This window comes from Pimephales promelas, chromosome 20 (assembly GCF_988280905.1).
Source record: "Pimephales promelas chromosome 20, fPimPro1.hap1.1, whole genome shotgun sequence".
Classification (NCBI taxonomy): Eukaryota; Metazoa; Chordata; class Actinopteri; order Cypriniformes; family Leuciscidae; genus Pimephales; species Pimephales promelas.
This window is the reverse complement of record NC_142788.1, coordinates 31,324,947-31,340,512: the sequence shown is the minus strand read 5'-3', so window position 1 is coordinate 31,340,512 and position 15,566 is coordinate 31,324,947. Positions and strand designations below refer to the sequence as shown.

The 15,566-nt window shown below is 37.1% G+C and overlaps 1 protein-coding gene across 2 annotated transcripts in view; it reads left to right on the top strand.

Moving 5' to 3' along the window:
• Positions 1-14,645, top strand: part of znhit6 (zinc finger HIT-type containing 6) — a 28,266-nt gene extending 13,621 nt beyond the window's left edge. The window contains exons 6-10 of one of the 2 annotated variants that reach the window (XM_039652755.2): positions 2,194-2,259; positions 3,469-3,549; positions 6,830-6,910; positions 12,260-12,384; positions 13,984-14,645. In XM_039652755.2, coding sequence (XP_039508689.2) covers positions 2,194-2,259; positions 3,469-3,549; positions 6,830-6,910; positions 12,260-12,384; positions 13,984-14,501 — 871 coding nt within the window. In that variant the 3' untranslated portion in view covers positions 14,502-14,645. Of the gene's footprint in view, positions 1-2,193; positions 2,260-3,468; positions 3,550-6,829; positions 6,911-12,259; positions 12,385-13,968 lie in introns of both variants that reach the window. The other variant, XM_039652754.2, reaches the window with a different exon arrangement.
• The last annotated feature ends 921 nt before the right edge of the window (positions 14,646-15,566 follow it).

Below are 15,566 nucleotides of genomic sequence, written 5' to 3'. Positions count from 1 at the left end.
ACTGAAAGGTTTCTGTCCATTGTAGTCTATTCACTCAAAAATTAGTGAGGTTCATAAAGGCGTCATAAAATAAATCCAAGTCGGGGCTTTTATACACTTAAGAATATTGATCAAATTATCTTGATTTTAGATTTCCAAAGTTTTCTCAATTTAAAAAAAAATACATTAAATCATCCATCCACTTATCCATCAATCCATCAATCCACTCGTCCATCCACTCGTCCATCCACTCATCCATCAATCCCAGACATTATCCACCCACTAACTAACCCACCATCCCAGACGTCCATCCATCCACTCGTCCATCCACCCACCTACTAACTCATCCAACCACTTATCCATTCATTCACTCATCCATCCATCCATCCACTCATCCAACCACTTATCCATTCACTCATCCCAGACATCCATCCACCCACCCACTAACTTATCCAACACTTATCGATTCATTCATTCACTCATCCATCAATCCATCCATCCACTCGTCCATCCACTCATCCATCAATCCCAGACATTATTCACCCACTAACTAACCCACCATCCCAGACGTCCATCCATCCATCCATCCACTCGTCCATCCTCCCACCTACTAACTCATCCAACCACTTATCCATTTATTCACTCATCCATCCATCCATCCATTCATCCAACCACTTATCCATTCACTCATCCCAGACATCCATCCACCCACCCACCCACTAACTTATCCAACACTTATCCATTCATTCACTCATCCATCAATCCATCCATCCATCCACTCATCCATCAATCCCAGACATTATCCACCCACTAACTAACCCACCATCACAGACGTCCATCCATCCATCCACTCGTCCATCCACCCACTAACTCATCCAACCACTTATCCATTCATTCACTCATCCAACCACTTATCCATTCACTCATCCACCCACCCACTCATCCATCCGTCCATCTTAAAACTCTTTATATTTGTACCAAAATTGTATGGATGGATTGATGTGAAGTTGTTTGGCAACCTTAACTTGAGGCTAATAGCTTCATCCTGAACTGGATCGATCTCAGTGTGACATCTTCAGCAGTTTGCTCTTGGCATCCTCGTGCCCTCCACCAGCGAGCGTGGGCTCCTACCCGGCTCATTACAGGCCTCGCAGGGGTTGGATTTGGTTTGTATTCGTGCTCATATTGCCAGGATCGGGCTGGCAGAGCCAAGTTTTCTGGTTTGTGCATGTGGCATTAAGAGTTGTTGAGTGTAAACTCTGAGCGGCAGCTGTGGAAGTGGTCCGCGCCGGTGTTTCATGCTCTTGTAAAGAAGTCTTTGGTTTTATTGTCTGTACTCCAGTTCTGCCACTCAACATGGGGTTTCAGCCAACTGAGTTATCGTCATCATAACCAAGATGCCCAGCATTGATTCGTTCCCTCCAAACGCACACCTTCTCGATTGCATTAGCAACACTGGCGACACTCCAGCATGTTGTTCCAGTAAACACTAACCATGATGCCAGACAGGCCTGGATCAACACATGTGCGGTCTGAATCATGTGAACTGCTTTATTGTTGTACACAGTGATGCTGTCTGGACTGTCCAGCTTCGTCAAAGAGTTTGATTACTGGAAAACCTTTGCCGTTGGCCTTCACGTAACTTTCTTTCTGTGAGAACATCGAGACCGTGAGTCGAGTGCTTCACATTGATCTGATTTTTAAATGACGATGATGACGAACACTTGAACCAAAAGTTATTCAGACACCACATATGGTTTGTTTTTCACTAGTGTGATCAGGACACTATAGTTCATTTGTGTAAGTGATGAGAGCAAAATAAAGTAAACTGTGACATATTACATCCAAATATTGTTCATACAGCGACTACCGTTTATACACATTTGGGACCATGATTTGGACACTTTGAGCTGATGATGTGTGTTTTCTGTGAGCTAAACTGGTATTATCTAATTGTGTAGTTAAATTTATAAGATATTCAACCTAATTCATGTTGTGAGAGTCCAACAGAAGGACAAAACCAGTCAAATATTATCGTATTATCGAGTTCTGCTCATCTTTTAATAACGTTTTCTAAACTATAGCGAATAATGTGGGAGATGTTGAAGGTGTGGGAATGCATTGGGTTTGGTTGTATATTGCATTATGGGGTTTAGATGGTGTTTGAGAACCATAACTCAGTTGTGCAATATCTGTCTGGTTTTAATCCCGCAGGGAAGGACGATTCCACTGGCATATGAAGATCCACTTTCCTCAGAGCGATGCGGTTTATTCACAGAGGTATGAAACGCCCTTCTCTTCTGTTGTGCTCTTTTGTAAAGTATTTAGGTGGGGGTTTGGTTGATGACGTTGGAGAATACAGTCATACAAATGTAATGTACGATATAATGTCTCCGGATTTGGAAAAAGTAGGGCTGTACCTATAATCAAATTGTTAAATGGGTTGTTCTTTTTTTTTTTTTTTTTAGATTTTAAATGATTCATTAAATTGTTAATTGTTTTATAACTTCATTTAATTACCCCGTTTTCTGATAATAAATTTGAATTATATCATAAATCCAGAAAAATTTAATAATGTATACAGACAACAAATAACATCATTTCTCATAGGGCGTATTACTGGAACAAAATTTATGAAACTATTCAATTGTTCTGTGAATTTAATTGATTGGACGTGGTTTTTGATTATTAACATATTTAAACCATTAGAACGAAACCCAGAATTTTAACACGGAAAACAGAGAATTGGGGGAAAATAAAACAGAATTTGTGAAATAAAAATGGATTTTATAGGGTTCCAAAAATGTGTTTAAAAAAAGTTTATATATATATATATATATATATATATATATATATTGGTTTTGTAATGATTTTTTAAATTGCATTGGTTTCGTAATTTATTAGACATGCATTTTGAAGCCAATAGTTATGAGTAGCATTATTAAAGGCATAGGTAAGCCAAAAATATATTTAATATTTTTTTTATATATTTTTTTTATTTTTTTATATATTTTTTTATATATATATTTTTTAATTATATATATATATATATATATATTTTTATATATATTTAGAAGTAGTCCTAGGTTTTTCACCGATCAGAGAACATTTTTTCATTGGTTTGGTTCTGGAGTCTGACAATCAATAATTGTCGAAAAAAGGTTGAATTTTCGATTCACGATCACTAGGGGGTGTAAAATAAACATTGTGGGAGGAGCCTATTTTGCTTAAGTCTCTGTGTATACAGTATGTGTAAAACATAAAATAGTCATTCTGATGGTCTAGAAAGTATTCACGGACCATCAGAATGACCATTTCATGTTTCCAAATCCATGAAACGAGAGCGTTTCAATTGATGTCACGATCCAGAAAACAGTGTTTTGTCCACTTGGACGAGCCGTCAGAATCCTGAGGGTCAGGGTGTGTGAATATCGACAGAATTTGCCATTTCTTTGAATTGTCAGTTTTATTTGTCTTCCCTTTCCTCAGGTTTCCTGATGACCAACAGCTCGATCAGATCCTCAACGAATACATTCATCCTTCACAATCAGATCCGGTCAAACGACAAAAGTACGTCACCCATCCCATCAATGCCACGTTTATCTGACGTTACCGTCATTGGTGCAACACTATGAACCTGCACACTTAATTTAATCTTAAAAATCGGTTAATTAAGAATAATCATTTGCTTATTCAAATCAGGTCAGCAGCAAAAACAGTGGTTAACAAAGTGAGATGGAGTATATTTGTGTTATTTAACATATTGAATTATTGCAGGTTTGTTGACGCTTTCACTCGACATGCGCACTGAAATTAATAATATTAACAGTGTTCGTCCAATGTGCTTAAAGTACTTGAATTTTACTTTTTTAAATCCTAGAAATCCCTTTAAAATGTTGATCTTTATGAAAAACTACTTTTTTATTATGTGACAGTGAAATTAGTGTTTAATTTTATTTCTAAAGCAATCTTTTCACGCAATATTAACGCTGCAACCCGTCTGATGGCTGTGAGTGTGATAATGCTCATTAATATTCAAGTATATGACTTTCATTCATATCTTTATCATAGAATCCTTTCAGTGGTTAAAGTTTGTTTTGTTTTGCACTTGTTTAATTAGTTCATTTGTGTTTGTCTATGAAAGATAATAAAGATATTGATTGATAAATGAGCTGTTTGATTATAGTCCTTGAAAACCCAAAAGTAGAGCTGGAGCTGCCTGTGAGCCGTGTGCTGGACGACGATCTCCAGCAGTGGTTTGACGTTGATCTGGGTGGACGGGTGCCGCTTTAAAACACACAGGTCTCAAGTTGACATCTGGCATTTTCACGTTTCTCGACGCCTGCGTCTCGTTTGTGATCTCGATGTGGCGTGAGCGCAGGATTGTCAGTCAGTGAGATTGCGTCTGGCTCTTTCCGTCAGTCCTCGAGTTTATTGATGACGGACTGCCAGGGAGAAGTGGGACAGATTAATGTTCTTAACGTCTCCACATGATGATGAAAGTGGCCATGGTTTATTCATGGAACGGGTTTAGAGCCATTTGGGTCAGCACTTTAATATTATTATTCTTATTATGACGTCCGCCCTTTTATTCAGCTGGAGCGTAGATGCAGAACTCAAGCTGGAAATAAACTCTTTACACGGTGATAATAGGCCACTAAATCAACACTAGAATACAGCTGGACGTCTTTTGGATGACTTGCTCCTGATTCAAGGCATCTTTCAGGGAGGGTTTGATCGTTTTGTAAACTGTGAAAGCCACTTTCAGAATACAGGTGAAACTCGAAAAATATGGTCCATTTATTTCAGTAATTCAGCTTAAAAGGTGAAACTAATGTATTATATAGACTCATTACATGCACAGTGAGATATTTCAAGCCTTTATTTGTTATAATTGTGATGATTATGGCTTACATATGAAGAGTTCAGATGCAAAATCCTCTAAATGCCATTTGAAATTTTCTTCTTTAATGATGATTTTTATCAAACTTGTATATTTAAGTTCAGTGATTTCACTTAAATGGCAATGATAATTACCTATTAATTGTTATTTAAGTGAAATTACTGAACTTAAATATACAAGTTTGATAAAAATCATCATTAAAAAGAAAATTTCAAATGGCATTTAGAGGCTTTTGCATCTGAACTCTTCATATGTGAACTTTTCACATTATTTTAATTTTGAATTTGGGGTTTTCATATCTGTAATCCATAATCATCACAATTATAACAAATAAAGGCTTGAAATATCTCACTTTACATGTAATGAGTCTATATAATATATTAGTTTCACTTTTTAAGTTGAATTACTGAAATAAATGCACCATATTCTCGTTTTTTCGAGATTTTACCAGTATAAATGGACAAAACTTTGTAGCGCCTCTCGTCCAGTAAATCATAATTGACAGTGTCAACTTTATAATGATAAATACTGCTTTGACAGATCGCCGATCACCTCTTCATCTTCACTACTCGTCACCACATGATGAACATCAGAAGGAATGTCGAAAGATTCAGAACAACTTCCTGGAGTCAGTCACGACTCATGTAATCCACCAATCAGGGAAGACGGCAGTAAAACAGCTTGAGGACGACGTCACATTACGTTTACCTCAGAAAAGACATTCACTGACCATAAACTCCATAGTTAGCTGGCAGTCTTGCATAGCCATGTGACTCCATCGCAGCTTTCATTGGCCAAGAGCCGCCCAATCACAGTCCGTGAACATGTTAAGTCGAAGTCCCTATGATAACAGATCGCCGTGCTTCTCGTATATTATTAAATCAAGAACGTTGCCGTGAACTTCGCACAACAATCCGTTTATTTGTAGAAATGTGCACACACACACACTGGTGTATTGGTGAACTGTTTTCCATGGATTTGGATTTGTGTATTTTGCGAAAATAAATTCTGTATAATGAATATAAAATGTGAAAAATGTGTTTTGTAAATGAGACGGTGGTGTGTGTGTGTGAGGAAATAGATGAGAGTGATTCGGCATCACGTCCCTTCCTCCCCAGCGTCTCCTCACAGTGTGTGTGTTTGTGTGTGTGTGTGTTACGCAACCCAGGCATTGTTCTGATATCAGGCATCGGCTGTCAGGACATGTTCCACGCTTCCACACGAGTGTGTGTGTGTGTGTGTGTGTGTGTGTGTGTGTGTGTGTGTGTGTGTGTGTGTGTGTGTGTGTGTGTGTGCTTTGGAGTCTGATGAACACTGTGGGATTCGGCTGTGATAATGAGTTGAGATGAATGATGGGTTTTATCAAGATAACCATCAGCTTCAGGAACACAATGGAGAGGCGTCACTGCGGGTTGAGCCGCCGGACACTGTGTGTGTGTGTGTGTGGTCAAGTGTTTGGATGCATATTCGTATTCTTTATTCCGACTATTTTCCACATTAGAGTAATAGTGCTGTGATGGAAACTCTTAAATAATGCTAATGAAGTCTGGGAATTATTCAAATCATAAATCCAGAAAATGTGTGATTTATATTTAAATTTATGTTTGCATAAAATCCTGAAAAATTCCAATATAATTTTCTGAAAGATTATAACATTTCATTGGGCCCTATTATTGTATAAAATAGTAATATTTTTAAAAAACTTTTAAATAAATAAAGTGTTTTTCATGCTTTTTGATTCTTAAATGAAATAAATTGTTGTATATAATTGAGAAATAGAATTATTATTATATGTGTGTCATGATTGCAATTTATTATGAAACTTTAGTATAACCATTAAAACAGAAAAAGAATCAATAATCCATTATTTATTAATAAATATAGTAAGAAAAGAGGATGTTGCAGGATGTGCACTCTGTGTCTGACCTCACGCATGTTGTGTTCTAGGTTACAGATCTACGTCCACAGCCCTCGTGAGGACATATGTGTGTTCCTGAAGGCAGAGCAGAGACTACACAACTCTCTCAGGCAAGACCATCCACCCATCTATCCATCCATCCACCCATCCATCCACCCATCCATCCACTCATCCACCCATCCATCCATCCATCCATCCACCCACCCATTCATCCATCCACCCATCCATCCATTCATCCATCCATCGATCCATCCATTCATCCACCCATCTATCCATCCACCCACCCACCCACCCACCCACCCATCAATCCACTTGTCCATCATCCACCCACCCATCCATCCATCCATCCATCAATCCACTTGTCCATAAATCTATCTATCCATCCATCCACCCACCCATTCATCCACCCACCCATTCATCCACCCATCTATCCATCCACCCACCCACCCATCAATCCACTTGTCCATAAATCTATCTATCCATCCACTCATCCACGCATCTATCCATCTATCCATCCACCCACCCATCCACCCATCCATCCATCCATTCATCCACCCACCCATCCATCCATCCATCCATCCATCCATTCATCCACCCACCCACCCATCCACCCATCCATCCATCCATCCACCCACCCATCCATCCATCCACCCATCCATCCATCCATCCATCTATCCATCCACCCACCCACCCACCCATCCATCCATCCACCCACCCACCCATCAATCCACTTGTCCATCCATCCATCCATCTAAATCTATCCATCCATCCACTCATCCACGCATCTATCCATCCATCCACCCACCCATCCATCCATCCATCCATCCACCCACCCACCCATCAATCCACTTGTCCATCCATCCATCCATCTAAATCTATCCATCCATCCACTCATCCACGCATCTATCCATCCATCCACCCACCCATCCATCCATCAATCCACTTGTCCATAAATCTATCCATCCATCCACCCATCCATCCATCCACTCATCCATCCATCCACTCATCCATCCACTCATCCATCTATCCACCCATCCACGCCATCCTTACTGTTCGTTTTCACTGTTTCAAGAGCTGAGATTCAGATATGATAATGAGCGTTTGCTTTCTGACCAATCACAGCAGAGCAGCTCTCAGAGAGGCGGAGCTTAGAGAGACTGAACCTTTGATCAAAGCGTTTCAGACACTGAGAGGAAGGAGTTAATGTGCGATGGGTGTAATGAGAAAAATAAAGTGTTTTTGACCTTGGATGCGTGTAAACCTGTTTCTGTTGATGTTCTCATCACTAATCTCAGCATGTGACGTGTTTTCGGCTTCCTGTCCTTGTAAATGCCACTTGAGTGGTGTGTGTGTGTTTTATAGTGTCTTTGGTAAGAACTTAAACATATCCCGAGAGAACGGAGGCTTTCGATTGGCTGAAACCCTCTCCTTGATTTATTCCTCCTTGTATGAAATCGGCACAAAATGCTTTATGGGAATGACATCACTGCTCATAAATTCCCCCGGAGTTACGCAGTTTAATCGCTTTGGGACTCGTCAGAGATGATTTTGTTTTCCTGTCAGAGATTCGTAAATCTCAGTGTTTGAGTCTGAACTGATTCTGGATCAGTCGCTTCATTTTCAAATCAATCACAAATTGATTGAGCATAAATTTTTTACCCTGTCAATTGTTTGAGAAAAGCATGGGATAGACATTACAAAACAAATGTATGCTGCTCAGAGATTGCATGAATATGAATTAAAAATTGTATATTTATATATAATATAAAATATATTTATTATCATCATACTGACTAATCGTAATCCTCGGATATTTTTTATTTTAGCTTTATTAAGGACTTATCAATTTATATTTAATTTTGTTATTTAATAAAATTGGTGTGCATGTGTGTAATTATATATATATATATATGAAGAGTTCAGATGCAAAAGCCTCTAAATGCCATTTGAAATTTTCTTCTTTAATGATGATTTTTATCAAACTTGTATATTTAAGTTCAGTAATTTCACTTAAATGGCAATGATAATTACCTATTAATTGTTATTGAAGTGAAATTACTGAACTTAAATATACAAGTTTGATAAAAATCATCATTGAAGAAGAAAATTTCAAATGGCATTTAGAGGCTTTTGCATCTGAACTCTTCATATATATATATATATATATATATATATACTGTATGTAGATGTTTTTGCAAATAAATATAATTATATATATTTCTCATTATATATAATATTAATAATATTTATATGCACACACTTTTTAAAATATTTAAATATATAAATGCACAATTATATACATAATTATTTATTATATATCATTTCAATTATTCTTAATAGTTGTTTATAAATAAATTATTAGAATATATAACACATTATTTATATATATTTATATTTATATAGTCATACACACTCACATCTGTAACTGAATTTTCTGACACCTAGCTAGTTTGTATGATTGAATGTTTGTGCAAAAAAACCCACGAGATTAAAATAGATCAGATTATGGAGTTGCTCGGATAAAATTACTGTTTTCCACTTAAAAGATGTTTCCGTGAATGCTGTGAACATACTTGTGGTCGAGAGTCTCTTATGTGCTCCAACACACACACACACACACACTCACACATACTTGTTTTTATGCATTGTGGGGGTCACCTGTCAGAAATGCTACATAATGAGGACCACCCTTTCTAATGAACTTTAAGACCTAAAAAAAAATATTGTGACAACTCTCTCTCACACACACACACACTCACTCTCATTGCATCTGTTGTTTGGTGTTTAATGGTTAACTAAGCAGAGTATTGGAGTGGAGTGATTTTTGAATGGAGTGTGGAGCGGATGTTCACTACTGCTCCATCACGAGTACAATTGAGGGTTGATGAGTACTGATGAGGGTTGATGAGTACTGATGAGAGTTGATGAGTACTGATGAGGGTTGATGAGTACTGATGAGAGTTGATGAGTACTGATGAGGGTTGATGAGTACTGATGAGAGTTGATGAGTACTGATGAGAGTTGATGAGTACTGATGAGGGTTGATGAGTACTGATGAGTACTGATGAGGGTTGATGAGTACTGATGAGGGTTGATGAGTACTGATGAGGGTTGATGAGTACTGATGAGTACTGATGAGTACTGATGAGGGTTGATGAGTACTGATGAGAGTTGATGAGTACTGATGAGGGTTGATGAGTACTGATGAGAGTTGATGAGTACTGATGAGGGTTGATGAGTACTGATGAGGGTTGATGAGTACTGATGAGGGTTGATGAGTACTGATGAGGGTTGATGAGTACTGATGAGAGTTGATGAGTACTGATGAGGGTTGATGAGTACTGATGAGGGTTGATGAGTACTGATGAGGGTTGATGAGTACTGATGAGGGTTGATGAGTACTGATGAGAGTTGATGAGTACTGATGAGGGTTGATGAGTACTGATGAGGGTTGATGAGTACTGATGAGTACTGATGAGGGTTGATGAGTACTGATGAGGGTTGATGAGTACTGATGAGGGTTGATGAGTACTGATGAGGGTTGATGAGTACTGATGAGGGTTGATGAGTACTGATGAGGGTTGATGAGGGTTGATGAGTACTGATGAGAGTTGATGAGTACTGATGAGAGTTGATGAGGGTTGATGAGGGTTGATGAGTACTGATGAGAGTTGATGAGTACTGATGAGGGTTGATGAGTACTGATGAGGGTTGATGAGTACTGATGAGTACTGATGAGGGTTGATGAGTACTGATGAGGGTTTATGAGTACTGATGAGGGTTGATGAGTACTGATGAGAGTTGATGAGTACTGATGAGTACTGATGAGGGTTGATGAGTACTGATGAGTACTGATGAGGGTTGATGAGTACTGATGAGGGTTTATGAGTACTGATGAGGGTTTATGAGTACTGATGAGAGTTGATGAGTACTGATGAGAGTTGATGAGTACTGATGAGAGTTGATGAGTACTGATGAGGGTTGATGAGTACTGATGAGAGTTGACGAGTACTGATGAGAGTTGATGAGTACTGATGAGGGTTGATGAGTACTGATGAGAGTTGATGAGGGTTGATGAGTACTGATGAGGGTTGATGAGTACTGATGAGGGTTGATGAGTACTGATGAGGGTTGATGAGTACTGATGAGGGTTGATGAGTACTGATGAGGGTTGATGAGTACTGATGAGTACTGATGAGGGTTGATGAGTACTGATGAGGGTTGATGAGTACTGATGAGGGTTGATGAGTACTGATGAGAGTTGATGAGTACTGATGAGAGTTGGTGAGTACTGATGAGGGTCGACTTTTGAAAGTTGAGTTCCTCAGTTAAGGTTTGGCTCGGTCCGGCTTGTTTTCCTTTGCGGTGAGTTTTTGCCTGTAAAACAGAAGGAGTGTGTGAGGATCTGTAAAACAGAAGGAGTGTGTGAGGATCTGTAAAACAGAAGGAGTGTGTGAGGATCTGTAAAACAGAAGGAGTGTGTGAGGATCTGTTGCCTGCATGTTCACCAACAGCATCTGAAAGCTTCTGTGTTCTTCACGGATCCCGAATCCCTGATTTACGAGGCTCTGGACTCCTGACGGATACGCTGATGTCATGAGAGAGAGAGTGAAAGGCCTCGGTGTGTGTTAAATTGGTTCTTGATTCATGATGTCATGAGAGAAAGTGAAAAGTGTGTGTTAAAGCTGTTCCTGATTCATGTTGGACTACTTTCCAGAGTCTTAGCCTCCGGTTGATGTTTATGGAGATTCCTGTCGTTCCTCCAAACATGATGTCATGGGAAGAGGAGAACGTCAACACAGATGCATTAATATTACAACTAATATAGTTATAATTCATGATTAATCAGTGCTGGTAGCGTCTCTTCTGCTCACCAAAGCTGCGTTTATTTGATCAAAAATACTGTGAAAATGATGAAATATCATTCCAGAGTAAATCATCTGTTTTCTATGTGAATATCCAGTAAAGTGTAATTTATTCCTGTGATCAAAGTTGAATTTATCATCATTACTCCAGTCTTCAGTGTCACATGACCCTTCAGAAATCAAGTTTAATTATTTTATAAAGCACATTAAAAACAGGCACAAGACTGACTAAAGTGCTGTTCAAAACATCTAAATGATCACACACAAGATAATACACATGAATATAATATAATATACACATTTAAGAAAGGGGAAAAAATCGTTTGCTCAAATTTCTAAACATTTTCAGTATTTAATTAACATTAGATGTGTTCAAATAATCAAATATTATTAATGATAAATTCTATTGTTAATTATATTTAGCATGAGGAATATTTTTAGGTTCCTAAATAATTGTGAGAAATTTTTCAATTATCAATGTTGGAAACATTCAAATATCATTCAAAAGGCCGATTGAAGTATCCAGATATTGTTGTGTGTGTGTGTGTGTGTGTGTGTGTGTGTGTTGTGTAATGTGACTGGTGTTCTCGGCAGGTTCCTCGAGCTTGACCTGAAGAAAACTCTGCGGGAAAACCTGATGCATAAGACTATCGTGGAATACCCAGAAGTCTTTGTGGTTCTGAAACGCCACAGTCAGGAGTTCCTCGCTCACACACCGGGTACGAACACACTCATACAGCACACATACACGTGGAGTGTATCATACATCACAGAAGCAGAAAACATGCTTTATTCATCCATTATCCATTATTTTGCATATGGAATTTTCTGAGGTTTTTAAAGGATTTTGAGCAATACTTTTTTACTTTTAACTACTTTGCTGATAAAAGTTTTTTTATTGATAATTTTTATTTCATTCATTCTATGTTAGATTTATTAAAAAATAACCTTATCAATTATAAATGGCATTATTATTATACTATTTTGCACAAGTTTTGAAATAATTTAGGAATGATTTGCTTGGCATTTAAGCCTATTTAACCCCATTCTTATTTTACTAAAATTGTAGTAATTGCTAATTTTATGTATTTATTCAATGTTAAATGCATTTAACACAATATTGTATTAGTAATAGCATATAAATAGCATATACAATATTTTTAGGTTTATTTCATTACAACTTTTGCATATTTATAGAGGATGATTTACCTCTTATTTCACTTTTTTTGTTAAGCTTAATATTTTAAATAATTCTAGCAATTCCTAAATTAATCAATAATAAACTATATTACTAATTATAATGAGGTTCTTGTATCAATTTTATATATATATATATATATATATATAGAATTTTTATAGAGCATTATTTAACCATTCATTATTTTTTTTTTAATTAATAATACTTTAATTTTAGCAATTATTAAAAATGTTCAGTATTTTTTTTAACATAAGATCTGTAAAAATAATCATATATTATTCATGATAAATTATAGTTTTCATTATATTTTGGGACTTAAGGAACATTTTTAGGTTTCTAAAATAATTTTGAGAAGAATTCAACACTTTTTTGCGTATTCATACAGCATTATTTACCCCTTATTTTACTTTTTAAGTTTAATACTTTAAATAATTTCAGCAATTTAACTTTTTAGTAAACAGGTGAAACTCATAAAATTAGAATATTGTGAAAAGGTTTTCATAAGTTGTAATCCACAATTATAACAAATAAAGGCTTGAAATGTCTCACTTTTGCATGTAATGAGTCTATATAGCATATTAGTTTCACCTTTTAAGTTGAATTACTGAAATAAATGAACGTTTGCCCCATATTCTCATTGAATTGTAATTAAAAGGTCAGTTCCTGCATCTGTGAGATAAGTTTGTCCTACTGACTCTTCCAGAAAGCCTCTCTCTGCGTGTGTTGCGTGACTCGTTCATCAGCCTCTGATAAAGACTAATGAAGGCTGTAGATACGGGAGAGATGCTCAATAACCTCGGCTTGATTTGTTTATAGTGTTATCTCACCATAAAGATGTTTATGGAGTCACACTTGTATGCAGAACATGTGTGCTACTTGCCGTTGCGTAACTCAAGTGTTCCTGAAAATGTCGAGGGAGAAAGAAAAAGTGCTTGGCGAGTTATAAATATTATAAAACATTATTTTCTCTCCCCATCAGCAGATAATTCTGCTAGTCTTAGAAAACAAGACTTATTATCATGTAATTTCACTACTTTAGTAAATGCATCTTGATTTAAGAAATGTTTGATATTTGGACTGGAAAAAAATGTTTTTTGTCTAACAGCGCTTTTGGTTCCAGAGCGCTCCGGTGCGAGTGTCTCCAGTTCCCCGGTTAAACCGCATTCAGAAGTGTCCAAGAGGCCGACAGTCGTGCCAGAGGATGAAGAGCTGGAGGACGGAGAGCTTCGAAGTGACCAGGAGGAAGACGGCGCTGAAGATGACGAGGGTAATCTTCCTGAAACTGAGAGTAAAGTGCCTGTAACACATCATGAAGATGATGACGGTGAAGAGGAAGAGCTTCACAGCAGTGTTCTGGAGGCTAAAACCAACCATGAAACGATGAAGGTGTGTGGTGATGATGATGATGGTCAGGACTGCACTGATATAGACAATGAGTCTTCCGTTTCACAAAACGTCCCTGGACTTCCTGACGAAAACAGAAATGGAGATAGTGTTGCTCAGCGTGAGACACACGTCCACGAAAGTCCCAGTTCATCATGTGACGCAGGCGAAACTGGAGGACAGGAAAACACGCACAATGCAAGTAACATTTATTCCAATGAAAGTCACATTTGTGCCGATGTTACACTAGTGTAGGCGCCCAACACACTCATGCAAAAAAACATTCATACTTCATATTTTTGTCTTGTTTCCAGTCCATATATCAAAAAATTAATAAAAATATCAAAAAAGTAATAAAATGACACAAGATATTAAGTCCTGTTTTCTGGGGAAATTAATAAAAATTTAGTTTTTGCATAAAACAAGCAAAATAATCTGCCAATGGGGTGAGAAAAATAATTTTTATATTTTTCTCTCCCCATTGCCACATAATTTTAGCTTTTTTTTAAGCATCAACTCACTTCATTTTAATTAATTCTCCAAGAAAACAGGACATAATATCTCATGTAATTTTACTCATCTAGTAAATGCATCTTGATTGAAGTATTTGAAGTATTTTTAGATATTTGGACTGGAAACGAGACAGAAACACTGAGTAAGAAGAGCATGTTTGCAGTGTTTATAGTGCTGCGGGTCACAGAACGATCCTGATATCCAGACCGTAGATGATAAGGCTTCGGATATGACTCCAGATTAAGATAACAGCAGAACTGTTTCTGTTTTGTCTGTTTAAGCGCTGATATGTTATACATTTTAATCGCTGATAAGTGCTATCACACGGCGTTGTGTTCATAGAGATGGACAAACACACAAACGATCTAATTTTGCAGAACTAATGGAAATAGGAAATAATGTTAAATCAGCAGTTACAAATATAACAAAATTTGTTAGCCTGCCTTCTTATTTGGAGATCAGAAAACATAACCGCTATCTCAAGATTGTTACACTTCAGATATACACGCATTTTTTTTTTTCGACATACTTTTTTTGGGCAAACATTTGTGTAATTATATAGAAATATTTCTATGCCAAGTGCCTCTAATAAACTTCTGCATCTGTTTGTGAATGTTGCCAGATTTGAGTCTTCACCGTTGTTAACTAAAAGAGAAAACGTTTTCATCGTTCATTTACACACCAACAGCGTTTTGAGGGCCTGAAAATAAACATTTTTTTAAAGCAATACCGTTGTCGTCTCGGTGTAAACCATTGTTATTTTTTCAACAAGAAACACATTCACTATTTTTTTAAATTACTGTACAG